This window comes from Symphalangus syndactylus, chromosome 14, assembly GCF_028878055.3.
Source record: "Symphalangus syndactylus isolate Jambi chromosome 14, NHGRI_mSymSyn1-v2.1_pri, whole genome shotgun sequence".
NCBI lineage: Eukaryota > Metazoa > Chordata > Mammalia > Primates > Hylobatidae > Symphalangus > Symphalangus syndactylus.
Genome location: NC_072436.2, coordinates 70,133,753 through 70,159,749, shown reverse-complemented (window position 1 = coordinate 70,159,749; position 25,997 = coordinate 70,133,753). Strand labels below are relative to the sequence as shown.

Genomic DNA, 25,997 nt, shown 5'->3' with positions numbered 1-25,997 from the left:
CGATATTCTTCCAAATGGTGCAAAAGCAGCTTTTATATCTTCAGTTGTAATTTCTGGGCTGAGATCACCAACAAAGACATGGAAATGATCTTATAAGGGGAAGGAAGGGGAAGTGAAAAGAAAAATAGAACTTTAGAATTTAAAAAGTACTAAAATCTATCCAATAAAGTATTCTTAAAATGATTATGGCTTATGATAAAGTATAAATAAAACACTATCCTATATCTATACAAATCCTATCAATTTTAAACAATGAATCAAGGTAACAATATAGGAAAAATTCTCCTGAAATGACTGTGATACATCTAACTGTAAAGTGACATTTATATTTCTATTTACAGTCAATTATTACACTGGTCTAAGAAAATAAACTAATAACATACAAGTTTCAGTTCTGCAAAAAAATTTAATGACTTAGTTACCATTCTAATAATAATTATTTACTTTTATTCAGTTTACCACTATATTAAGGCTTTACAAATTAAAATAAAATAGTGGTACTGTGAATTATGTAGACTAGATTTGCCTCAGTTAACACAATTTACTGAAGCTAGCTACATGATATATACTTGGTTTAACCATATTTTGTGAAGAACAATCAAAGAAATACCTTGCATTGCAACAGTTTGATGTTAAAGTATTTGACAGTTTTCTCAAAAGCCAACAGTTTTGGTTGCCCAGACATTACACCATTCAGTTTATGTGAATCCATGTGCAAGTGAACTAAGACTGAAGGCAACAGAATGAAAACAGTAATCCCTTCACTTTATATCAGAACCATTAAAAACGCATTGGAGAGAAATAACCATCCCATATCTGAAGTTTTTAAAAAAGACAATTATCAAAAAAAGAAACACTTTAAAAATGCAAAATTGTTGGACCAAAACTTTAAAATGGACACATACATCAATTTGACAAAGCATATTTGGAAAGAAAAGTTACCCATATTTGACAGGCCTTAAACAACATTTTGGATTGCTTTTTGGGAAACAAAATTTGAGGAGCAACTCAAGCATTTGGAAGATCTGGGTATGAGGCCCAGATGGTGACCTCAAGAAAGAAGAGTATTTTGCCCCTTAGTTGGTGAAAGTAGTTCTAAGGCATCAGCTGCTACCAAACGGGTCAGAAAGTTTGAAATAGCACCAAACTAGTGGACAAGCTATACTTGGTCAACACTGAGAAGGGAGAAAAGTATTGCTAGAGAGACAAATAGAAATAATATCTCCTCCCGCCCCCCTCCCCCAAATATCAAACAAAAAAACTTCAGGTGGTTAGTGAATACCCTTTCAAGAGATTTCATTTTATGTTTAAGAAGATACAATTACCTTGTGAACGCTGTGTGCTGACAACGGTACTACCTGATGACAAAGATTAGATTTGTTCTTAAATTTATTAACACAAACACATTCAATCATATCTTAGGATAACGATCAAAACATTACTGCAAACATGTATGATGTTTATAGGCTTTACAATAAAACTACTGGGTATAATAAAAACAAATGTTCAAAGAGCATAAAATATACTTACTGCTTGTATCTTTCTTTTGACTGCTGGGGGTTGTTGCCCAATTCACTTTGACTTCCTAAAAAAAAATTTCTACATTTATACTTCACAAAAATAAAGCCCAAAATCACATTTGCATCTATAAACACATAGGAAGATACCTTTTTAAGATGAAACACTGAAGGAGATACCAGCTCTGGTCAAGTTTCAATACTTAATCTTCTGACCTACATTTAGGCAAATAATGTTGACAAATCCTAATCTTTATGTGTCTGTTATCATTCAATTAACCTTTCTTACCTAAAGTACCCATATTATTTTTTTCCTTTCATTCTTTTCCATTAGCATCCAAGCTTGAGTAATTCAGCAAATATTTTGGTATTTACCATGTACAATCCACCATGGAAAATACTAACATAGGCTGCTGGCTCACACCTGTAATCTCAGCACTTTGGGAGGCCAAGACAGGCAGATCACCTGAGGTCAGGAGTTCAAGACCAGCCTGGCCATCAGAGTGAAACCCTGTCTCTACAAAAATACAAAAATTAGCTGGGCATGATGGTGGGTGCCTGTAATCCCAGCTAGCCAGGAGGATGAAGCAGAAGAACTGCTTGAACCTATGAGGCGCAGGTTGCAGTGAGCCAAGATGGTGCCACTGCACTCTAGCCTGGGTGACAGAGCAAGATTCCATCTCAAAAAAACAAAAAACAAACAAACAAAAAAAAATAGCTGGGTGCGGTGGCCCATGCCTGTAATCCCAGCACTTTGGGAGGCAGAGACGGGCAGATCGGATCATGAGGTCAGGCGACTGAGACCATCCTGGCCAACACGGTGAAACCCTGTCTCTACTAAAAATACAAAAAATTAGCCAGGCGTGGTGGCGGGCGCCTATAGTCCCAGCTACTCCAGAGGCTGAGGCAGGAGAATGGCATGAACCCGGGAGGCGGAGCTTGCAGTGAGCTGAGATCATACCGCTGCACTCCAGCCTGGAAGACAGAGCCACACTCCATCTCAAAAAAAAAAAAAAAAAAGAAAATACTAACATAAACACAGGCCTCTGGCCTCTAAAAGCTTTGTCCTATCTTTTAAATATTATATGTCAATAACTGACCTTTTGCTATAAAGTGTTTAATGTTTCAGCTAGGCGCAGTGGCTCACACCTACAATCTGAGGCAGGCAGATCACCTGAGGTCAGGAGTTTGAGACTAGTCTGGCTAACAAGGTGAAACCCATTTCTACTAAAAACACAAAAAATTAGCCGGGTGTGGTGATGCGTGCCTGTAATCCCAGCTACTAGAGAGGCTGAGGCAGGAGAATCACTTGAACCCAGGAGGCAGAGGTTGCAGTGAGCCAAGACTGCGCCATTGCACTCCAGATTGGGCAACAAGGGCAAAATTCCGTCTCAAAAAAAAAAAAGAAAAAAAGTGTTTAATGTTTCTAAAAAGGAAACAAAATCAATATATAACTTAAATTTTTTCAGTGCAAGTCACCTTCTTTAATTACGACAGCTTACCTTACCCATTATCTTCCGTCCATTCATAGCAGCTAATGCTGCAGCTGCATGACGATGCTCATGAAACTCCACAAAACAATAGGGATCATTTCCAGCTGTCTGTGGGAGAAGAAACACAAAAGCCAATTTTAAGCTTTATTCACCCATTACCTTAAAATTATGTAAAAAAAAAAATCTTAAACCAAGTTTTATACATCTAAGTTATCAGGCCATGGAGAATGATCTATTCCACAAGTAAATTTTAGATTTAAAAAAGTAGGCTGGGTGAGGTGGCTCACGCCTGTAATCCCAGCACTTTGGGAGGCCAAAGCAGGTGGATCATGAGGTCAGCAGTTTGAGACCAGCTTGGCCAACGTGGTGAAACCCCGTCTCTATTAAAAAAAAAAAAAATACAAAAATTAGCCAGGCGTGGTGGCAGGCTCCTGTAATCCCACCTACTCGGGAGGCTGAGGCAGAATTGCTTGAACCCGGGAGGTGGAGGTTGCAGTGAGCAGAGACTGTGCCACTGCACTCCAGCCTGGGTGACAGAGAAAGACTCCATCTCAAAAAAAAAAAAAAAAAAGTAAACAGCCAGGCCTGGTGGAGAGCTCCTGTAGTCCCAGCAACTTTAGGAGGCTGAGATGGAAAGAATGCTTGAGCCCAGGAGTTTGAATCCAACTTGGGCAACACAGCAAGATCCTGTCTCTAAAATAATTAAAAAGTAAAAAAAAAAGCAAACACTTAAAATCACACTGCTTTTATACATAGCTATTTTCTTCAACAGGTTATACTATAATACTATAATTTAATATTAATGACTAGGTATCCTAACTGGATATATAGCTATACATACCCCATTATCATATAACCATTTGTTCAAGCTACACAGATTAAGTTTGACTGAACTCCTAGGTTCTGAAGTCTCACTTCGGCTTTTTATGATTTTTCTATCCCTTCCCTGTTATAAGTCACCTTTTACTGCTACAAATGTACATAGCTCCTTGCTGATACTAGCTTGCTGAGTAGCAGAAAATCTTAGCCAACCTTCTTAAACCTGTTTTAAAATCCAGGTAAATAGGCTCTGAAAACTGAAGAGATTCTCTGGTAAGTTAAGATTTTAGAATAGGTTTTAGAATGTGAGCTTTCTGACATCAATTTTTTGCTTGCTCAGAAGCCTTTAAAAAATTATCTTCCCGGCCAGGCGTGATGGTTCACACCTGTAATCCCAGCACTTTGGGAGGCCAAGGTGGGCTGATCACCTGAGGTCAGGAGTTCGAGACCAGCCTGACCAACACGGAGAAACCCTGTCTCTACTAAAAATACAAAATTAGCCAGGCGTGGTGGTGCATGCCTGTAATCCCAGCTACTCAGGAGGCTGAGGCAGGAGAATTGCTTGAACCCTGGAGGCAAAGGTTGCGGTGAGCCGAGATCACACCATTGCACTCCAGCCTTGGCAACTTTGAGACAGAGTGAAACTCTGTCTCAAAAAAAAAAAAAAAAATTATCTTCCCTTGGCTGGGCACAATAGCTCATGCCTGTAATCTCAGTACTTTGGGTGGATGAGGCAGGTGGATCACCTGAGGTCAGGAGTTTGAGACTAGCCTGGCCAAAATGGTGAAACCTCATCTCTACTAAAATTAGAAAAATTAGCTGGGTGTGGTGGCGTGCGCTTGTAATCCCAGCTACTTGGGAGGCTGAGGCAGGAGATTCGCTTGAACCTGGGAGGCAGATGTTGCAGTGAGCCAAGATTGTGCCACTGGATTCCAGTCTGGGCGCACAGCAAGACTCCGTCTCAAAAAAAAAAAAAAAAAAAAAAAAACTTCCCTTTTCTGCTGGTGTTCCAGGTAGGTAAGGCTATGTGATAAGTAGAACCTGGATGTTTAATTATAAATTAAAGTAGCAGAAAAAAATTCCAATTTTTACACCTATAGTGCAAAATACCAAATGACATTATAGACCATTTTAAAATTCTTTCCATAACCTCCTAAACAGATTTGTTAAAATAAAAAACTAATTCAAAAGACTAGAAAGCTACTAAAATAGAGGAATATACAATTTTATTTCAAGTTCAATTAATACTTTTTACTTAATTTTTTTTAGAGATGCGGTCTTGTTATGTTGCCCAGGCTGGTCTCAAATTCCTGGGCTCAAGTGATCCTCCAGCCTCTGCCTCCCAAAGTGTTGGGATTACAGGCATCAATCACTGTGTACATCCACAATTAATAGTTTGAGAGTCACTGGCAATGACTTGTAAAAATTTTAAAGCAAGGAGGCCATGACAAAGTTTAATATATTGGGACTATATTTTGTCTAAAAAAATTAGAGAATAAAAATATTATATAACTCAAACTAACAAAACACAATGGGAATTCTATTACCAAGATCAATGCTGACAGGCAGCACTGAAATGAAGTTAGAAAAAGTCACTTGCGGCTGGGTGTGGTGGCTCACGCCTGTAATCCCAGCACTTTGGGAAGCTGGGGTGGGTGGATCATGACATCAGGAGATTGAGACCACCTGGCCAACATGGTGGAACCTTGTCTCTACTAAAAATACAAAAACTAGCCAGGTGTGGTGGCGCGTGCCTGTAATCCCAGCTACTTAGGAGGCTGAGGCAGGAGAATAGCTTGAACCTGGGAGGCAGAGTTAGCAGTGAGCTGAGATCGTGCCATTGCACTCCAGCCTGGGCAACAGAGTGAGACTCTGTCTAAAAAAAAAAAAAAAAGAAAAAGTCACTTGCACTTAAGAGTAAATAAATGAAAAAGAATATGTTTTACTTAATTTATATGCAGAAAAAACTTTAACTTTTTAAATAAGAATCAAAGCATATATACATATTATCAGCATATTATCAGTCCAGGGAGTATAAAGTTTATAAATGTGAACATTAGTCTCAGAATGTGAACAGATTGGAATTTAGATTTGAAGAATAAAAATCTAAGCTTTTGAGCGATCAGAATCCACAAATGATAAAAAGTGGCAAAAGCTAACCTGGTTTTTTTCTGTAGCCAAGGCAATCACTAACATTTTGGCTAATGATCTTTCCCCAGGGAAATATATGACCAGCCAGAGAGAGTAGCAGCAGGCAAACCAATGGAGAAGATTTATACTCGGATAAATCAACTGGGGTTTACAGCCTTGCTTTGCCTCATTTCCTCATACATGAAATGAGAATAACACCTTCTTTATGTTTCTATTGAGCATTTGTGACAATGTATTAAAGTAACTGACAGGCAGCAAATTTTCCATAAATGCTACCATTGGGATAAATAAGGAGATCTAGATTAAGGAAAGACTGGCTTTAAATTCCTCTTCATTTTTCCCCATCTTTCCCTCTTGTCTTTCTCTATGGGTACAGGAATTTTTTCTCCTTTATCCAAAGGCATACTGATATTAAATGTGATAGAATAAAAGAAGACAACTCTTTGTTGATTTCATCTATATAATATGCAGATGATTTTGTACCATCAGAACAAAGGTCTGACAACATTTTAAGATCTAAGACAACAAATCAAAGCCAATTGGATAAATATATATTTTTGAGGCAGTCTCCCTCTGTCGCCCAGGCTGGAGTGCAATGGCGCAATCTCGGCTCACTGCAACCTTCGCCTCCCGAATTCAAACGATTCTACTACTGCCTTAGCCTCCTGAGTAGCTGGGATTACAGGCGCTTGCCACCATGTCCGGCTAATGTGGGTATTTTTAGTAGAGACGGGGTTTCACCACGTTGGTCAGGCTAGTCTCGAACTCCTGACCTCGTGATCCACCCGCCTCGGCCTCCCAAAGTGCTGGGATTACAGGTGTGAGCCACTGTGCCCGGCTAAATAATTACTTTTAAAAATATCAAGTAAAAAAAAAGTTGAGCTGGAATACAACAGGAAAGAAGGTAACAGATTCACATACACACATACATGATTGTCTTTTGTGGAGAAAAGAAAATTGAAAGTTTATAGCAGGCTGGGTGCAGTGGCTATACCAAGACCCTGTCTTTCAAAACAAACAACCCAAAAGTTTACAGAAAGGAGAGACCATGGGACAAAAGGGTTTCTCTTTAACATTGGCTTTCCCATTAAAAAATTTAGGCCGGGTACGATGGCTCATACCTGTAATCTCAGCACTTTGGGAAGCCAAGACAGGTGGATCACCTGAGGTCGGGAGTTCGAAACCAGCCTGACCAACATGGAGAAACCCCATCTCTACTAAAAATACAAAATTAGCTGGGTGTGGTCACGCGTGCCTGTAATCCCAGCTACTTGGGAAGCTGAGCCAGAAGAATTGCTTGAACCCGTGAGGCAGAAGTTGCAGTGAGTAGAGATCGCACCATTGTATTCCAGCCTGGGTGACAAGAGTGAAACTCCGTCTCAAAAAAAAAAAAAAAAATTTAAAGTCTTTTCCCCCCCACCAGGAGACAAAGACTCCAGGGAAATGGGGTAAGTATTCCCTAAATGTCTTTTTATACATATTATGATTCAGGGTTAACACCAATTAGATGAATGAGTTCAATGTGTGTGTGTGTGTGTGTGTGTGTGTGTTTTAATACATTAAGGTCTCCAAGTAGGAATTGCCTAAATACAAGAAAAACTTGAATGATGACCTTTAAAAATAAAGTTAAAAATACTTTCACTGTATCAAATGCCTATTATTTTTAAACCTGTTTTCCAATTTAATTGTAAGAGCTGAATTTATTAGTCAACCAACTGACACCGCATATAAACATTCTGATGCCTCAATGCACCTGAAAGAGCCCACATATATATAGTTCCCATTTGATCTAGAAATAACTAGTCCTATTGTCATCTTCCATTATGTAATAAAACAAATTAAATTCAGCTGTCAAAACAGGTTCATTACAAATTCACTAAAATCCCTATTAATTTAGAATATAGTAAACTAAGACTATATTTAGACTACAGTAAACTAAGAATTTATACTATATTTAGACCATGGTAAGCTAAGAATTCCTTCCAAGCAATGGCTTTAAGTAATGTGTGAAAAAAAAAAAAAAAAAAAAAAGAATAAAGTTAACTAAGTAAAATACCCTTACATCCATAATCATTTTGCAGTTTTTACAAGGTCCAATCTGGCTAAAGAGTTGCAGAATTAGAGCTTCTGTCACATCTCTGGAAAGGTTACCGACGTATCTGAAACACAAAGAAAAACAATTTACCTTTTTTTTTTGAGACGGAGTTTCGTTCTTGTTGCCCAGGATAGAATGTAATGGCACGATCTCGGCTCACCACAACCTCCGCCTCCAGGGTTCAAGTGATTCCGCTGCCTCAGCCTCCCTGAGTAGCTGGGATTACAGGCACGTGTGACCACACCCAGCTAATTTTGTATTTTTAGTAGAGATGGGGTTTCTCCATGTTGGTCAGGCTGGTCTCCAACTCCTGACCTCAGGTGATCCGCCTGCTTCAGCCTCCCAAAGCGCTGGGATTACAGGTGTGAGCCACTGCACCCGGTCTTTTTTTTTTTTTTTTTTTTAAAGAAATAGTCTGGTCATATTGCTCAGGCTGCTCTCAAACTCCCGGCCTCAAGCAAACCTACTGCCTCGGCTTCCTGAGTAATGGACTACAGGAACCAGCACACCCAGCTCAATTTACCTCAATTTATTTATTTATTTATTTTAAAAAAAGGTCTTGCTGGGTTGCCCAGACTGGAGTGTAGTGGCGCAATCTCGGCTCACTACAACCGCCACCTCCTGGGCACAAGGGATTCTCCCACCTCAGCCTCCCAAGTAGCTGGGACCACAGGTGTGTGCCATATCTGGCTAATTTTTTTACATTTTCTGTAGAGAAGGGGTTTCACCATGTTGCTGAGCTGGTCTCAAACTCCTGGGTTCAAGTGATCTGCCCACCTCGGCCTCCCAAAGTGTAATCTTAAAGATTACAGGCATGAGGCATTGTGCCCAGCCCTTGATTTACCATTTTTAATTTGCTTATTCTCCATCAGTTTCTAAAGTTGTTCATTAAAAATTAAACTTGAGAAATAGGCAGGTCTTTGTCTTAAACTATAATATTTGGGAGTAACTTTTAAAAGTTTGCCAGCACTTCAAAATCTCTTTGAAAACAGATGTAAAGTATGTTATTTGAAAATATATTAGCTGGGTGTGGTGGCTCATGCCTGTAATCCCAGCACTTTGGGAAGCCAAGGTGGGAGGATCACCTGAGGCCAGGAGTTGAGACCAGCCTGGTAAACATGGTGAAATCCTGTCTCTACTAAAAACACAAAAATTAGCCAGGCGTGGTGGTGCACATCTGTAAACCGAGCTACTTGGGAGGCTGAGGCAGGAGAATCACTTGAATCCAGGAGGCAGAGGCTGGGTTAGCTGAGGTTGCACCACTGCACTCCAGCCTGGGCAACAGAATGAGACTATGTCTCAAAAAAGAAAAAAGAAAATATATTACACCTTGCTAGTGAAGGGGAAGCTAGTATGTGCATGTCTTAGTCATTGTTTTGCAAATTGATTGCTTGTTTCTCAGTTTTCAGGCTTACCTTAGGAAGACAAGCTTTAAAAACACTCAAATGAAGCATCATTAGTTATATAAAATATCTTATACAATAATGGCTGGGTGCGGTGGCTCACACCTGTAATACCAGCACTCTGGGAGGCTGAGGCGCGTGGATCACTTGAGGCCAGGAGTTTGAGACCAGCCTGGCCAACGTAGTGAAACCCCTTCTCTACTAAAAACACAAAAATTAGCCAGGCATGGTGGCCCCTGCCTGTAATCCCAGCTACTGGGGGGCGGCTGAGGCATGAGAATTGCTTGAACCCAGGAGGCAGAGGTTGCAACGAGCCCCGATCATGCCACTGCACTCCAGCCTGGGTGACGGAGCAAGACTGTCTTAAAAAAGAAAAAAAAAGGCTGGGCGCGATGGCTCATGCCTGTAATCCCAGCACTTTGAGAGGCGGAGGCGGGCGGATCACGAGGTCAGATCAAGACCATCCTGGCTAACACGATGAAACCCTGTCTCTAATAAAAATATAAAAAATTAGCTGGGCGTGGTGGTGGGCGCCTGTAGTCCCGGCTACTCGGGAGGCTGCAGCAGGAGAATGGCGTGAACCCGGAAGGCAGAACTTGCAGTGAGCCGAGATGGTGCCACTGCACTCCAGCCTGGGCAACAGAGCAAGACTCCATCTCAATTAAAAAAAAAAAAAAAAAAATTTATACAATCAAACCTAAGAGGCATTGCAATTATTTCTACTTCTATGGTATTACTACTACTAAGAACACTGACGTTCCCCCAATTTTTTTTTTTTGGACAAAGTCTCGCTCTGTCGCCCAGGCTGGAGTGCAGTGGCACGATCTCGGCTCATTGCAACCTCCACCTCCCAGGTTCAAGTGATTCTCCTGCCTCAGCCACCCGAGTAGCTGGGACTACAGGCACCCGCCACCACGCCCAGCTAATTTTTTTATATTTTTGGTAGAGACGGGGTTTCACCATATTGGCCAGGCTGGTACCCCCAATTTTTATATTAACATTATTTCCCTTATTTGTTCAATTTAGGTAGACTTTGGTTATGCAATGAACACATTTTTGAAAAGTTATAGGTAAATTATCAGTTGTTTTGAATGCTCACAGTGGGATGAGAAACCTTCCATTTAACATTACTGATTGGTAGAAGAGGGGTGAAAGGGAGTAGAAAGATCACAGATTATGAGTTGGTAATCAATAAAAATATAAATAGTGCATTACAAGACCATAAGACTGTGATGATCTTCATTTAAAGGGTTTAGACTAGGGGCAGTGGATCACATCTGTAATCCCAGCACTTTTGGAGGCTCACTTTAGCCAAGGAGTTCAAGATCAGCCCAGTCAATACAGTGAGACCCCTGTCTCTACAAAAAATAAAAATAAAGATAAAAAATTAGCTGGACATGGTGTCACTATGTCCCATGGCATGGTCCCAGCTACTTCGGATGCTGAGGTGGGAAGATCACTTGAACCCAAGAGTTAAGAGGCTGCAGTGAGCTATGATTATGCCACTGGATTCCATCCCAGGTGACAGAGCAAAACTCTATCTCTAAAAAGAAAATAAAGGGTTTATTATTTATTTATTTGTTTTGAGACGGAGTCTTGCTCTGTCGCCCAGGCTGGAGTGCAGTGGCGCGATCTTGGCTCATTGCAAGCTCCGCCTCCCGGGTTCACGCCATTCTCCTACCTCAGCCTCCTGAGTAGCTGGGACTACAGGCACCTGCCACCATGCCCGGCTAGTTTTTTTGTATTTTTAGTAGAGATGGGGTTTCACCATGTTAGCCAGGATGGTCTCTATCTCCTGACCTCATGATCCACCTGCCTCGGCCTCCCAAAATGTTGGGATTACAGGCGTGAGCCACCGCGCCCGGCCAATAAAGGGTTTATAAATAAGTTTTTAAATGAGATTTTGAAATGAGATTACCTCTAGTCATTTTACAGAGTTAGAGGTTTATCAGTTCTGGAATCAGGGAATGCCGTCTCCCCAGAATGGTAGTTTCTCATTTGTCTCTCAGGTACCCTTCAGAAAATTTGATACAAGGTATGGACTTTCTCCCCAGAAAAATAAATATTCATACATGCTCACAAAGTGTGGATTCAATTTCTTCTTTCCATCTACCATTCAATAAACACATATTGAGTGCTTAACACGAAGCCTTCAGAAAAGGTTAAGATGGCAAAGGAAGAAATGCTGAGTCTTAATAACAAATGACATTTAAAGATCAGGTAAAATAATGGTACTCAAAAGAGAAAGTAACAGCAACATTTACCCAACAGCAATTTACCAGTATTGGGAGTTATTACTACACCAAGTCTTTATTCTGAAAAAGAGACAGAATTAAGCATTTATCCTATTAAGTAGGAACTCCTACTAAATAGTGTAATCTAATAGCTCTAGTTTAGAAAAGTTCTCCTTTACAGAAGAATGTTAGTTAATAAATGTAGAAAGATAGTATTAAATTAACAATGTGTAAACCCTAATGAAATAACTGATTCAGGCAAGGATCTTTAATTTATGCTTAAACTACTACATGAACGGTTGGTGTGGAAATAGTCACAAGGTGTCAAAGTTATCACATAGATTACTTAATAAATTGCAAAGGGAAAACCTTACCTTAAAAATGAGAGCTTTGGCTGTTACCACTATGACCCAGTGATAAAATTTTCAATTATTTTATAGATGGGCAATGGCCAATGAGACACTGTGTATATATAATATGAATTACACAGTATCACCTATGAAATATTTACATAAAAAAGTCTAACCTAAATCTAATCAAGCTGAAAATTAGATTTAAGTTTATAGGATATCAGGCAAATAAAAAATTCCACGAATCCAGATGTGGGACTTTTTTTTTTTTTTTTTTTTTTGAGACGGAGTCTCGCTCTGTCACCCAGGCTGGAGTGCAGTGGCACGAACTCGGCTCACTGCAAGCTCCGCCTCCCGAGTTCACGCCATTCTCCTGCCTCAGCCTCTCCGAGTAGCTGGGACTACAGGCGCCCGCCACCACGCCCGGCTAATTTTTTGTATTTTTTTTAGTAGAGACGGGGTTTCACCGTGGTCTCGATCTCCTGACCTCGTGATCCGCCCGCCTCGGCCTCCCAAAGTGCTGGGATTACAAGCGTGAGCCACCGCGCCCGGCCTTAATGTGGGACATTTTATAAGACAACTCAGTCTCTTCAAAAAATTGTCCTAAAACAAAAACAACAGATGACTGTTCTTGAATAAAAGGGAGTGGTGGCACAAGCCCGCAGTCCCAGCTACTTGAGAGGCTGAGGTGAGTGGATCCCTTGAACCCAGGAGTTTGAGTCCAGCCTGGGCAACATAGCAAGACCTGATTTCTAACATATAAATAAATAAAAGAAACAGAAAGCTGGGCACAGTGGCTCAAGCCTGAAATCCTAGCACTTTGGGAGGCCGAGGTAGGCAGTTCACTTGAGACCAGGAGTTAGAGACCAGTCTGGCCAACATGGTGAAACCTCATCTCTACTAAAAATACAAAAATCAGTGAGGCCAACGTGTTGGCAGGGTGTGGTGGCTCACACCTGTAATCCCAGTGCTTTGGGAGGCCGAGGTGAGAGATTCACTTGAGGCCAGTAGTTTGAGACCAGCTAGGGCAACATAGTGATATGCCCTGTCTCTATAAAAAATAAGAAAAAATTAGCTGGGTGTGGTGGTGTGCACCTGTAGTTCCAGCCACTTGGGAAGCTGAAGTGAACAATGATTGTGCCACTGCACTCCAGTCTGGGCAACAGAGTGAGACCTTACCACTAAAAAAAGAAAAAAAGTGTTAAGGTCAGAAAGACATCTCACAGAATGAAGGAGAATAAAGAGACGATGACGAAATGCAATGTGGTATTTTCCTGAATTGGATCCTAGAATATAAAAAGGATATCAGTGGAAAAATTGGAATAAAGCCTATAGTGTTAATTTCTTAATTTTGATAATTATACCACGGTTATATAAGATGGTAACATTAAGGGATGCTAGATGAAGGTTATCATGCCATTCTTCCACAAAACCCTCCCCCACAAAAAACAGAACTCTGTATACTATCTCTGCATCTCTTCTGTGTCTACTCTCACCTGACTCTTGTGCCTATAAGAAATTTTCAGGATTAGCCAGGAGCGGTGGCTCATGCCTGTAATCCCAGCACTTTTGGGAGGCTGAGGTGGGCGGATCACTTGAGCTCAGGAGTTCGAGATCAGCCTGGCCAACATGTTGAAACACGTCTCTACTAAAAACACAAAAAATTAGCCAAGTGTGGTGGTGGGCGAGAGAATCACCTGAACCCGGGAAGTGGAGGTTGCAGTGAGCTGAGATCTCGCCACTGCAGTCCAGCCTGGGTGACAGAGACTCCGTCTCAAAAAAAAAAAAAAAAAAAAAGGCAGAATTTGGTAAGGTCTCTGAAAATTTGAGTAAAAAGTATGAAGTTTTTTACCTAATAATAAATTCCATAAGAGGTTTTCATTTTTATTCTTAGTTGGTATCTACTATCTAGAACAGGGGTCCCCAACTCCCCCCCAGGCCATGGACCATTATGGGTCAGCAAGAGGTGAGCAGCAGGGGAGGGAGCATTACTGCTTGAGCTCTGCCTCCTGTAAGATCAGCAGCATTTGTGAACTGGGCATGCAAGGGATCTAGGTTGTGTTCCTTATGAGAATTTATCTAATGCCTGATGTTCTGAGGTAGAACAGTTTCATCCTGAAACCATCCCGCCCATGGAAAAACTGTCTTCCACAAAACTGGTCTCGGTGCCAAAAAGGCTGGGGACTACTAGTCTAGAACACTGCCTGGAACATTGCATATCATTGCAGTGATATTTATTGCTCTATAAATATCTGTTAAGGAGTTAAATGTACTGTCTCTGAACATTTTCAATTTGTTAGAAAATTCTCTCATTTTGCTTAAGTTACCCTAGCGGGAAAAGATTAGTTATGTCTTTTGCTAATGAAGAAACTGTGTAAACACCAGGCACGGTGGCTCACACCTATAATCCCAGCACTTTGGGAAGCTAAGGTGGGAAGACCGCTTGAGCCCCGGAGTTGGAGACCAGCCTGGGCAACACAGTGAGATCGCTTCTCTACAAATATTTTTAAAAATTAGCCAGGCATGGTGGCACATGCCTGTAGTCCCAGCTATTCAGGAGGCTGAGGTGGGAAGATCCCTCAAGCCTGAGAGGTCGAGGCTACAGTGAGCTGTGATCGCACCACTGCACCAGAGCCTGGACAACAGGATGAGACTCTATCTCAATTAAAAAAATAAAAAATTGTGTAGAATAGTAAGTGCTTGTGTATATACTATACATCAGCATCCTAACCTTATTATTTAACAAATGTATACCCATCACAAAGAATAATCTGTGGCCGGGGGCGGTGGCTCATGCTTGTAATCCCAGCACTTTGGGAGGCCGAGGCGGGCAGATCACGAGGTCAGGAGATCGAGACCATGGTGAAACCCCGTCTCTACTAAAAATACAAAAAAATTAGCCGGGCGTGGTGGCGGGTGCCTGTAATCCCAGCTATTCGGAGAGGCTGAGGCAGCAGAATGGCGTGAGCCCGGGAGGCGGAGCTTGCAGTGAGCCAAGATTGCGCCACTGCACTCCAGCCTGGGCGACAGAGCGAGACTCCGTCTCAAAAAAAAAAAAAAAAAAAAAGAATAATCTGTTACAAGAGATGGCTGAAACTGCCTTATTAGTTGGGACCTCCTTCACTAGGTAAACCAGCTTGAACAAATGTATCCAATACTATGCCTGCAGACATCTTAAGGGATATCGATCCTCAAGACTTTTCATTTTTACTTATATTTTGCAACAAACTATAACATTTTAGATAACTGATATTACACATTTTAAAATAAATCCATTTATTGTTGACATCATTCTCACATGCCCCATCTAAGCCACTGGTAATTCCCGTTGCTATTTTCAAAACATATCCATAATTCAACTACTTCCCATCATTTTCACCGGCACTAACTACAATTACAGGCGCTGCTTTCTCTCATACCTGGATTGGCTTCCTGACTAGGCTACCTGCTTCTGCCAGTTTTAAGGTTAAGATAGGCTATACCACTACTCTGCTTGAAACCCACTTACAGCTTCCATTCCTACTCGGATAAGATAGCCCTCATAAGGAACCGTATGATCTGGCATTTTCTTTTTTCTTTTCGTTTTTTTTTTTTTTTTTTTTTTTTTGAGACGGAGTCTTGCTCTGTGCCCCAGGCTGGAGTGCAGTGGCGCGATCTCGGCTCACTGCAAGCTCCGCCTCCCAGGTTCAAGCCATTCTCCTGCCTCAGCCTCCTGAGTAGCTGGGACTACAGGCGCCCACCACCACGCCCGGCTAATTTTTTGTATTTTTAGTAGAGACGGGGTTTCACTGTGTTAGCCAGGATGGTCTCGATCTCCTGACGTCGTGATCCGCCAGCCTCGGCCTCCCAAAGTGCTGGGATTACAGGCATGAGCCACTGCGCTCGGCCATGATCTGGCATTTTCTATCTCCCCTAACATTCCTATTTATCACTCTGACCTCATTTCCTACTCCTCTACTACATTTACTCTCTTCAGGCTAACCAACCAGCATGCCCTGCCCCCAAGGGCCCCTTGCACTAGCTCTTTCTAGGGTGCTCCTCCTTCAGATAGAAGCATGGCTCTCCCTCATCGCCTTCACTTTTTTCCTCAAATGTCACTTATCAAAGGATGACTTTCCTTTATTATTCTCTATAAATATCCACCCCTTCCTCCTTACCATGCATACCCTGCATTGTTTCTCCACAGCACTTATTACCATCTAACATAATTACTTACGTAAATTCGTAAAAGGCCTATTATATGTACTACCATATCCCCAGTTTCCAGAAGAGTGACAGCCATGTAGTATGCTCTCAATATTACTGAGTGAATGTAATGTTTCTAGCATATTCTTAATTACTAGCAGTTATTTGGAAACATAAGTATTACCTAATAAATATCTCATTTTAGTCAACCTTGCCTTCAATCTAATCTTTAAGATAGGTCTGATTCTCACCTGTAATCCCAGCACTTTGGGAGGCTGAGGCAGGCGGATCATGAGGTCATGAGATGGAGACCATCCTGGCTAACACGGTGAAACCGTGTCTCTACTAAAAATACAAAAAATTAGCCGGGTGTGGTGGCGGGCGCCTGTAGTCCCAGCTACTCGGGAGGCTGAGGCAGGAGAATGGCGTGAACCCGGAAGGCAGAGCTTGCAGTGAGCCGAGATCAGGCCACTGCATGCCAGCCTGGGCGACAGAGCGAGACTTCCGTCTCCAAGACAGGTCTGATTCTCAATACAAGAGATTTTATTTCATACAAATTACAAGGCCAATACTATTTGGAGAGTGGGGTAGACAACAAGAATGAAAGATAAGCATGGAGCAGAAGAAAGGCAAGGCCCACATTAGTATATAGCAATTAATTGGGCTCCGTCTTGCTCTGTCATCCAGGCTGGAGTGCAGTGGCGTGATCTTGGCTCACTGCAACCTCCACCTCCTGGGTTCAAGCGATTCTCCTTCCTGAGCCCCCGGAGTCTCGAGTAGCTGAGGCTACTGGCATGTGTCACTACACCTAGCTAATTTTTGTATTTTTAGTAGAGATGGGATTTTACCATGTTGACCAGGCTGGTCTCAAACTTCTGACCTCAGGTGATCCACTCACCTCAGCTTCCCAAAGTGCTGGGATTACAGGTGTGAGCCACCATGCCTGGCCAGCTGGAGGCTTTTAAAGATGGTCTATAATTTATAGATCTGCACTCTTAGCAAATGTGAAAGCCACACAATAACAGTATAGTTATCTCAAAAGAGAACATTCATGCATTTGAGAGTAAACCACACAAAGGATATTAAGGTGTCTGGATTTGAGGGAATTAACTTTCATCAACTAACACCAGCAATGTTTTTCTAGTCTAGTGTGTAGCTTTTAGTTCAGTTGAGTATTTTTAAAGTGACCAAGGCCAATTCAGACTCACTATACACGTATTTTTATTTTTTTATTGTGGAAAATTTCAAACTTATACATGGAGAATAGTAGTATATATCACCCATATGCTCACTACAAATGTTTGAACTTAATAACTGTACCTTGAATACTCCTCAAAATAATCCTGCAGTATAAACTTTAGGGAAGTTTGTCTCAGAATATGATTCCAAAGTACTGGTGACAAGAAATCAAATACTGGTATTCTCTAACTTAACATGGAGATGCCACTCAGATGTAGCAAATGAAGGAATTTCCAGTGAGCCATTTAGGTATGCGGGTGATAAAAATTCAGACTCTATTTTATCCTCAAGAAAGAGTAAAATCTTAATTCACTGCTTGAAATTCTACCAGATTTTTTTTTTTTTTTGAGATGGAGCCTCCCTCCTGTTGCACGGGCTGGAGTGCAATGGCGCAACCTCGGCTCACTGCAACCTCCACCTCCCGGGTTCAAGCGATTCTCCTTCCTCAGCCTCCCGAGTAGCTGGGATTACAGGCATGTGGGCTGGGCGCGGTGGCTCACACCTGTAATCCCAGCACTTTGGGAGGCTGAGACAGGTGGATCACCTGCGGTTAGTAGTTCGAGACCATCCCGGCTAACACGGTGAAACCCCGTCTCTACTAAAAATACAAAAAATTAGCCGGGCGAGGTGGCAGGCGCCTGTAGTCCCAGCTACTCGGGAGGCTGAGGCAGGAGAATAGCGTGAACCGCAGGGGGCAGAGCCTGCAGTGAGCCGAGATCGCACCACTGCACTCCAATCTGGGCGACAGCGAGACTCCATCTCAAAAAAAAAAAAAAAAAAATACAGGCATGCGCCACCATGCTCAGTTAATTTTTGTATTTTTAGTAGAGACAGGGTTTCGCCATGTTGGCCAGACTGGTTTTGAACTCCTGTCCTCAGGTGATCCACCCTCCTCAGCCTCCCAAAGTGTTAGGATTACAGGCGTGAGCCACTGTGCCCAGCCAATTATACCAGTTTCTTAAACAAATTTATTCATCACTTACCACGGACCACACTAAGAACATATATTAAGAGGCTCCGTGTTTTTAATGTGCTAAGAACTGTGCTAAGAACATATATTAAAAGCCTCTGACTTCCAGGGTCATTAAAGCAAAAATCTTACATTAAAATTAAAAACACTACTAGGAAAACTTAGGGATTAGTACCCTCATGTTTGGTAAAGGTTTGCCTGACTAGAAAAATGGGAGTTTGGGTTGAGGGAGGTAGAAACAAGAGAAGACTTTTACAGTATGACTACTTTGAGGAAGAGTCTCTTGGATGGGGAGTTTTGGTGAGTGATACAAGGCAAAATAAGTCATAAATGTAATAGTTAAAAGTTGAGGACAGGCCAGGCTCAGTGGCTCACACCTGTAATCCCAGCACTCTGGGAGGCCGAGGTAGGCGGATCACCTGAGGTCAGGAGTTTGAGACCAGCTTGGCCAACATGGTGAAACCCCATCTCTACTAAAAATACAAAAATTAGCCGGGCATGGTGGTGCCCGCATGTAATGCCAGCTACTTGGGAGGGTGAGACAGGAGAATCGTTTGAACCCAGGAGGTGGAGGTTGCAGTGAGCCGAGATCGCACCACTGCACTCTAGCCTTACAGCCTGGGTGACAAAGTGAGACTCCATCTCAAAAAATTAAAAAGTAAAAACAAAATTAAAAAGTTAAAAAGTTAAGTGGTCAGATACTTCTGGCAGTTTTTAAAATCAAACATTTTCAAACTAATACGGAGAATATTAAGTCTACATTATAAAACACGAGCAGTGCCTTAACCCAAAATGCTGATGACTGTCATAGCTAAGAGGCAAGCGGGAAGAGATTCCACCAACACCGTGAGGCTAGTAGTTTTTTAGCGAGTATTCATCTACAGATACAATCTTTCCTAAAACAAAGGTCGCGCACTAATTGCTACGTCCTACTGAAAAGATACTTTCTGAGCCTCAGGAATAGAGAAATTTCAAGGTTACTAACAGATTAACTGACAATCTATTAAGAAAACAAGTGTAACCACATTTCCAATATAGATAAAAAATAGCAACTTAAAAGTGGAAAAATTTTGGAGGTAAAAAAAACAATTACATAGTACTTCAGAGCAACTTTATTAGAGAGCTGCAAAGAGAAACCTAAAATTGCATTTTTAATGCATGGAGCTCTCAAACTGCATTCCAAGAATATAAACAAAAAGCTATGTCAAGAACTCATTGAGCTTTTCTTCTTCCGAGAAATGCCAACAAAGGCAGGATCAACTCATCCGATAATACTTCGAAAAACAAAGAACGCTGTGGGGGAAGCCACACGACAAAGAAAATATCCACGCTCCGATAATTTAACGCTAACTCTAAAAATTATCTGTAAATATGTTAGGGCATTTACAGCCCGCTCGTTCAACACCATGTCAATCAAAACAGTAGCAAACGACTATAAAAATAATACTAAATCCATTTCCCCTCAATTGATATATTCCTTCTGGGTGAGATTTCCAAATCCTTGGGGTGTCTGGTTAGGCTTTTTGGTCGGTGGGTGCTACAGAAGGAAAACCAGAGGTTAAAGAAAAATGCTTGGCTTTTTTCCAATTGGCAACTGCAAGAATAAAGTTTACTGCACTGAAAATGAGTACAAGCAGCCTCGAGGGGGGAAAAAATCTTATCACCGAGAAGAAAATGAAAGGAAGAATTTCAGTAGGAAATCAAAAGTAAAATTAAAGGGAGACGGCTGTAAAGATAAGAAGAGGTTAATCAAAAAGGGGGAGAAGCGGGAAAAGGAAAGAAAGCATAGGACAAAAGGAAGGTTCGATGAGTTCTAAAAAGAGGTCTGAATTGAAGTCTTTTCTCCAGGTCTAAGACCACAGAGGGCCCGTGGCGAGAGCAAAGGTCATGCAATGGTGTTGCTAAAGTGAAGGAATTAATTGAGAGAGTTGAGCCCCATCTCCCTTCACCTGGTCCTCTCACAGATTGGGTCTTGGTTCTAAGCATCCAAGTGCATGCTAAGGAAACAAAAACCACGATATCGAGGCGTCCACGGAGAACAATAGGCTGGGAGCGGCGCAGGGCCGAGGCCTTCCCTCCGGGACGACCACCATCCCGCCTCCCTCATCGCTGCCCCAGACTCACAGAGTCTTGGGCATCTCGTCCTCCATGGCTGCTGCTGTCGCGGCGGCGCCTCCGGGTCCAGCTCCCTGCCCTTCACTACCTCCCAAATCGTTTAAGCGGTTATGGCTACGGGATAGTGAGGTTTCTCGGCTGACCAGAGGTTACTCCGCCTCCTTCTCCGGCGGCAATTACACTAAACCGCCCGGCCCAGCGGGAACAATGAAGCCCCAATACAAGATGGCGGCGAGCCGGGAGCCTAGGAGCAGCCAGCAAAGTTACCCGGGCCGCGCAGGCGCAGAATAACCTTGCACTCTCAACCTCCGGGCCGCTCGGCTACACCTTAATCCATAGGTTCACTTGTTGCGCAGCCGCTCTTCCACCCGACACGAGGGACGTCTCAGACTGCGCAGGCGCAAGGATTAACTACTTCACGACTTGCGTGAACTTTTTTGCCTTCTGGCTGCGGATTCGAGTGTTTCGACCGCGAATTATAAGGGAGTGGAAACCTTCAGGGACGGTAAAAAGCCTAAATCTTTCCTCTTTTGGAAAGATATATAAAGATTCTTCAAGCTATCTGGTTTTTGGAGAGCGAGAAGCAAAACGCTTGTGCGCCGCCCGGGAATCGAACCCGGGTCGCAAGAATGGGAATCTTGCATGATACCACTACACCAGCGGCGCTGTTAACACGTGTAGTCGCCAGAGTGTTTTAGGAGGAAATGGAAGCAGACGTTCGCTTTCATGTGAAAAGAATTGTCATGTATTATTTATTCATTTAAAAGTAAAAGTTTATTGACAGACTATAATCTTCTGTTTTCCAATAACATGAATAATTTATCTTCTCTCATCCCAAACATGGGAATGGATGTTTCAACTTTCTCTGTACAGAAAAAAAATTTCGATTTAAAATGTTTACTTAAGAAATAAGAAAAAAGAAAAAAGTTTTACTTAAAAAAGTAAGGATTTTATTAAGAATTTGCCTCGGTGCTAGTCAAATTTTTGAGCGCGGGGAGGATATTTCCAGATGCCAGATTTTTATTTATATTTGCATTTTTTTCGTGTATTGATTGCACATTGGAAAGCATTTAAGAAATAACTGTTTAGGTCGGGGGAGTGGCTCACGCCTGTTATCCCAGCACTTTGGGAGGCTGAGGCGGGTGGATCACCTGAAATCAGGAGTTCGAGACCAGCCTGACCAACATGGCGAAACCCTGTCTCTACTAAAAATACAAAAATTAGCCGGGCGTGGTTGTGGGGGCCCGTAATCCCAACTACTCAGGAAGCTGAGGCAGGAGAATGGCTTGAATCTGGGAGGCGGAGATTGCAGTGAGCCGAGATCTTGCCATTGCACTCCAGCCTAGGCAACAGAGCGAGGATCCATCTCAAAAAATAAACAAACAAACAAACAAACAGCTATTTAATGCAAATTGGTCACAAGAATCTTAAAAGTAAACAAGTCAAAAGATACATAAACTTCAGTCCAACTTTAGGAGGCAGAGAAATTAGAGCTCTGAAATGTGATTCAGTATACTCTGTATGCATTTCATATTGCTTATTATATATGTATCACTAAAGTAATCCTATTTCTAGGAATCTATCCTACAGAAATAAAAGAATTAATTTTTTTTTTTTTTTTTTTTTTTTTTGAGACGGAGTCTTTCTCTGTCCCCCAGGCTGGAGTGCACTGGCACGATCTCTGCTCACTGCAAGCTCCACCTCTTGGGTTCATGCCATTCTCCTGCCTCAGCCTCCTGAGTAGCTGGGATTACAGGCGCCCGCCACCACGCCCAGCTAATTTTTTGTATTTTTAGTAGAGACGGGGTTTCACCGTGTTAGCCAGGATGGTCTCGATCTCCTGACCTCGTGATCCGCCTGCCTCGGCCTCCCAAAGTGCTGGGATTACAGGCTTGAGCCACCGCGCCCGGCCAAAAGAATTAATTTATAAAGATTTATGTGCCAAGATACAACTGCAGCATTGTTTATAGTAGAAAAAAAGGAGTAACTTGAATATCCATCAATGCCACTTATGGTAATTTATTCAATTTACACCGAATACATGTGGAACTTTTTCTTTTTCTTTCTTTTTTTTTGAGACAGCCTTGCTCTGTCTCCCAGGCTGGAGTGCAGTGACACAACCTTGGCTCACTGCAACCTCTGCCTCCTAGGTTCAAGCGATTCTCCTGCCTCAGCCTCTCTAGTAGCTGGGATTACAGACGTGCGCCACCACCTAAATTAGCCTAACTAATTTTTGTATTTTAGTAGAGACAGGGTTTTGCCATGTTGGCCAGGCTGGTCTTGAACTCCTGACCTCAGATGATCCGCCTGCCTCAGCCTCCCAAAGTGCTGAGATAACAGGCGTGAGCCGCTGCTCCCGGCCGGAAGATTCATTTTATGGACTATTTTGCAGTTATTGAAAAGCTATTAATCAGATCTGTAGTGTTGAACTGGAAAATATCTATGATCTAAGTTTATTTAAGTTGTAGAAATTTTTCTTTTTTTGAGACGGAGTCTCGCTCTGTCGCCCAGGCTGGAGTGCAGTGGCGCGATCTCGGCTCACTGCAAGCTCCGCCTCCCGGGCTCAAGCAATTCTCCTTCCTCAGCCTCCAGAGTAGCTGGGACTACAGGTGCCCGCCACCACGCCCAGCTAATTTTTTGTATTTTTAGTAGAGACGGGGTTTCACCATGTTAGCCAGGATGGTCTCAATCTCCTGACCTCGTGATCCATCCGCCTCAGCCTCCCAAAGTGCTGGGATTACAGGCGTGAGCCACCGCGCCCGGCCGAAATATTCTTTAAACAGAAGAATTTACATATCGAAAAACGTGATGTCGGCCAAGCGGGGCGGCTCACGCCTGTAATCCCAGTCTTTGGGAGACCGAGGCAGGCAGATCACTTGAGCTCAGGAGTTCAAGACCAGCCTGGCCAACATGGAGAAACCCCGTCTCTACTTTAAAATACAAAAATTAGCCAAATGTGGTGTCACATGTCTGTAATCCCAGCTACTCGGGAGGCTGAGGTAGGAGGAGAATCACTTGAACCCGGGAGTTGGAGGTTGTAGTGAGCCCCTGGGCCACAAAGCAAGACTCCTCAAAAACAAAACAAAACACCAAAAAAACAAAAACGTGATGTCCTCTTTAAAGTAGTTTCTTCAGACTGGATACATTCTGGATTTTCATTTTTGGAATTGTCTTTAGAGTCTCTGGCACATTCTTCAGATTATTTTCAAAGATATCAAGTACTAGTCTTTTGATGGTGAATAAAACAAATGTTAATGGGGATGGTATTTTTAAAACACCTTTTTGGGACATCCATATAAAGTGTTTTTCAGTTTAATGGTTTTTAGTTTATTCACAGAGGTGTGTGTGCAAAAATCACCACAATCAATTTTATAACATTTTCTTCACCTCAAAAAGGAAACCCTTAGCAATTAGCAGACACTCGCTGTCCCTCATCCCATTCCATGTCCCAGCCACCAGTCTTTCTGCCCCTATAGATATGCCTATTCTAGACATTTCATATAAATGGAAGCATGTAATATATGGTTTCTTGTAACTGACTTATTTCACTTAACATTATGCTTTTCAGGGTCATCCATGTTGTAACATGTATCAGTACTTCATTCCTTTTTATTCCCAAATAAAACTCCATTATATGGATATAGCACAAGTACTTTTTTTTAAGTAGAGTAGTTTTTAAGTTACTAAAGTACAACGTGCTTAGTGTTACAAAGGAAATGAAATGGATATATAAGGAAAATATTAAAAATGTATCTTCTTCCCCCTCTTGAGGTAAGTAATATTAATAGATTCATTTGTAATGTTCCACATTTTACTCTATACAGATGCACATGTATACACTTGGGATTTTTAGTGTTTTTTTTTTTTTTTTTTTTTACAGAGTGTCACCCAGAGTGACAGTGTCTCGGCTCACTGTGAACTCTGTCTCCTGGGCTCAAGTGATTCTTGTGCCTCAGCCTCCAGAGTAGTTGGGATTACAGGTGTGAGCCACCACACCTGGCTAGTTTTTTTTTTTTTATTTCGCTTTCGTTGCCCAGGCTGGAGTGCAATGGCATGATCTCGGCTCACAGCCACCTCCACCTCCCGGGTTCAAGCGATTATCCTACCTCAGCCTCCCGAGTAGGTGGGATTACAGGCATGTGCCGCCCAGCCTGGCTAATTTTGTATTTTTAGTAGAGATGGGGTTTCTCCGTGTTGGTCAGGCTGGTCTTGAATTCCCGACCTCAAATGATCTGCCTGCCTCGGCCTCCCAAAGTGCTGGGATTACAGGCGTGAGCCACCATGCCCGGCCTAATTTTTTTTTTATTTTTAGTAGAGATGGGATTTCACCATGATGGCCAGGCTGGTCTCAAACTCCTGACCTCAAATGATCCACCCGCCTGATCTCAGCTCACTGCAACCTCTGCCTCCCAGGTTCAAGCGATTTTCCTGCCTCAGCCCGCCTAGTAGCTGGGATTACAGGTGTGGGCCAGCACATCCCACTAATTTTTGCATTTTTTAATAGAGACGGGGTGTCACCATGTTGGACTGTCCGGTCTCAAACTCCTGACCTCAAGTGATCCGCCCATCTTGGACTCCCAAAATGCTGGGATTACAGGTGTGAGCCACTGCGCCGGGCTTTTTTTTTTTTTTTTTTTGAGACAGGGTCTCGCTCTGTTGCCCAGGCTGGAGTGCAGTGGCAGTGATGTCAGCTCACTGCAGCCTCTGCCTCCCAGGCTCAGGTGTTTCTGCTACCTTAGCCTCCTGAGTAGCTGGGACTACAGGTGCGTGCCACCATGCCTGGCTAATTTTTTTTTTTTTTTTTTTTTTGAGATAGAGTTTCACTCTTGTTGCCCAGGCTGGAGTGCAATGGCTCGATCTCAGCTCACTGCAACCTCCACCTCCCAGGTTCAAGCAATTCTCCTGCCTCAGCCTCCTGAGTTGCTGGGATTACAAGTGCCTGCCACCACGCCTGGCCAATTTTTGTGTTTTTAGTAGAGATGGGGTTTCACCATATTGACCAGGCTGGTCTCGAATTCCTGACCTCAGGTCATCCGCCTCCCTCGGCCTCCCAAAGTGCTGGGATTACAGGCATGAGCCACCGTGCCCAGCCCACACCCGGCTAATTTTTGTATTCTTTGTAGAGACAGAGGTCTCACTTTGTTGCCCAGATTGGTCTCAAATTGCTGGGCTCAAGCGATGCACTAGCCTCGGCCTCCCAAAGTGCTGGAATTACAGGTGTGAGCCACTGCGCCCAGTCCTGGACTAATAGTTTTTTAATAGTTGCAAAATCGTCCATAAAATGAAAGTTCCACAATGTATTGGATGGTAAATTGAATAAATTACCATAACTGGCACTGATGGATATTCAGGTTACTACTTTTCAAAAATCTATTGTATTACAAATAATGTTGCAGTTGTATCCTGGTACATATATCTTTTTTTTC

General features: G+C 42.4%; 1 protein-coding gene and 1 non-coding gene across 13 annotated transcripts in view; both read right to left on the bottom strand.

Moving 5' to 3' along the window:
• Nucleotides 1-20,969, bottom strand: part of TIA1 (TIA1 cytotoxic granule associated RNA binding protein) — a 39,118-nt gene extending 18,149 nt beyond the window's left edge. For 2 of the 12 annotated variants that reach the window (XR_010115667.1, XM_055241053.2), the window contains exons 1-6: nucleotides 20,581-20,946; nucleotides 8,043-8,139; nucleotides 3,020-3,118; nucleotides 1,531-1,585; nucleotides 1,326-1,358; nucleotides 2-89 (exon numbers count right to left, since the gene is read on the bottom strand). Coding sequence is in view for 8 of the 12 variants with exons in the window: in XM_055241053.2 (XP_055097028.1) it covers nucleotides 2-89; nucleotides 1,326-1,358; nucleotides 1,531-1,585; nucleotides 3,020-3,118; nucleotides 8,043-8,139; nucleotides 20,581-20,606 (398 nt within the window). In the remaining 4 variants the exon portion in view is untranslated. Of the gene's footprint in view, nucleotide 1; nucleotides 90-610; nucleotides 1,286-1,325; nucleotides 1,359-1,530; nucleotides 1,586-3,019; nucleotides 3,119-8,036; nucleotides 8,140-20,580 lie in introns of those variants that run through there. The other 10 variants (XR_008650679.2, XM_055241052.2, XM_055241050.2 and 7 more) reach the window with 10 other exon arrangements.
• Nucleotides 20,970-21,166: 197 nt separating this feature from the next.
• On the bottom strand, nucleotides 21,167-21,237 carry TRNAG-CCC (transfer RNA glycine (anticodon CCC)). The gene has a single exon. It is a non-coding gene; the product is annotated as a tRNA-Gly (tRNA).
• Nucleotides 21,238-25,997: the final 4,760 nt, after the last annotated feature.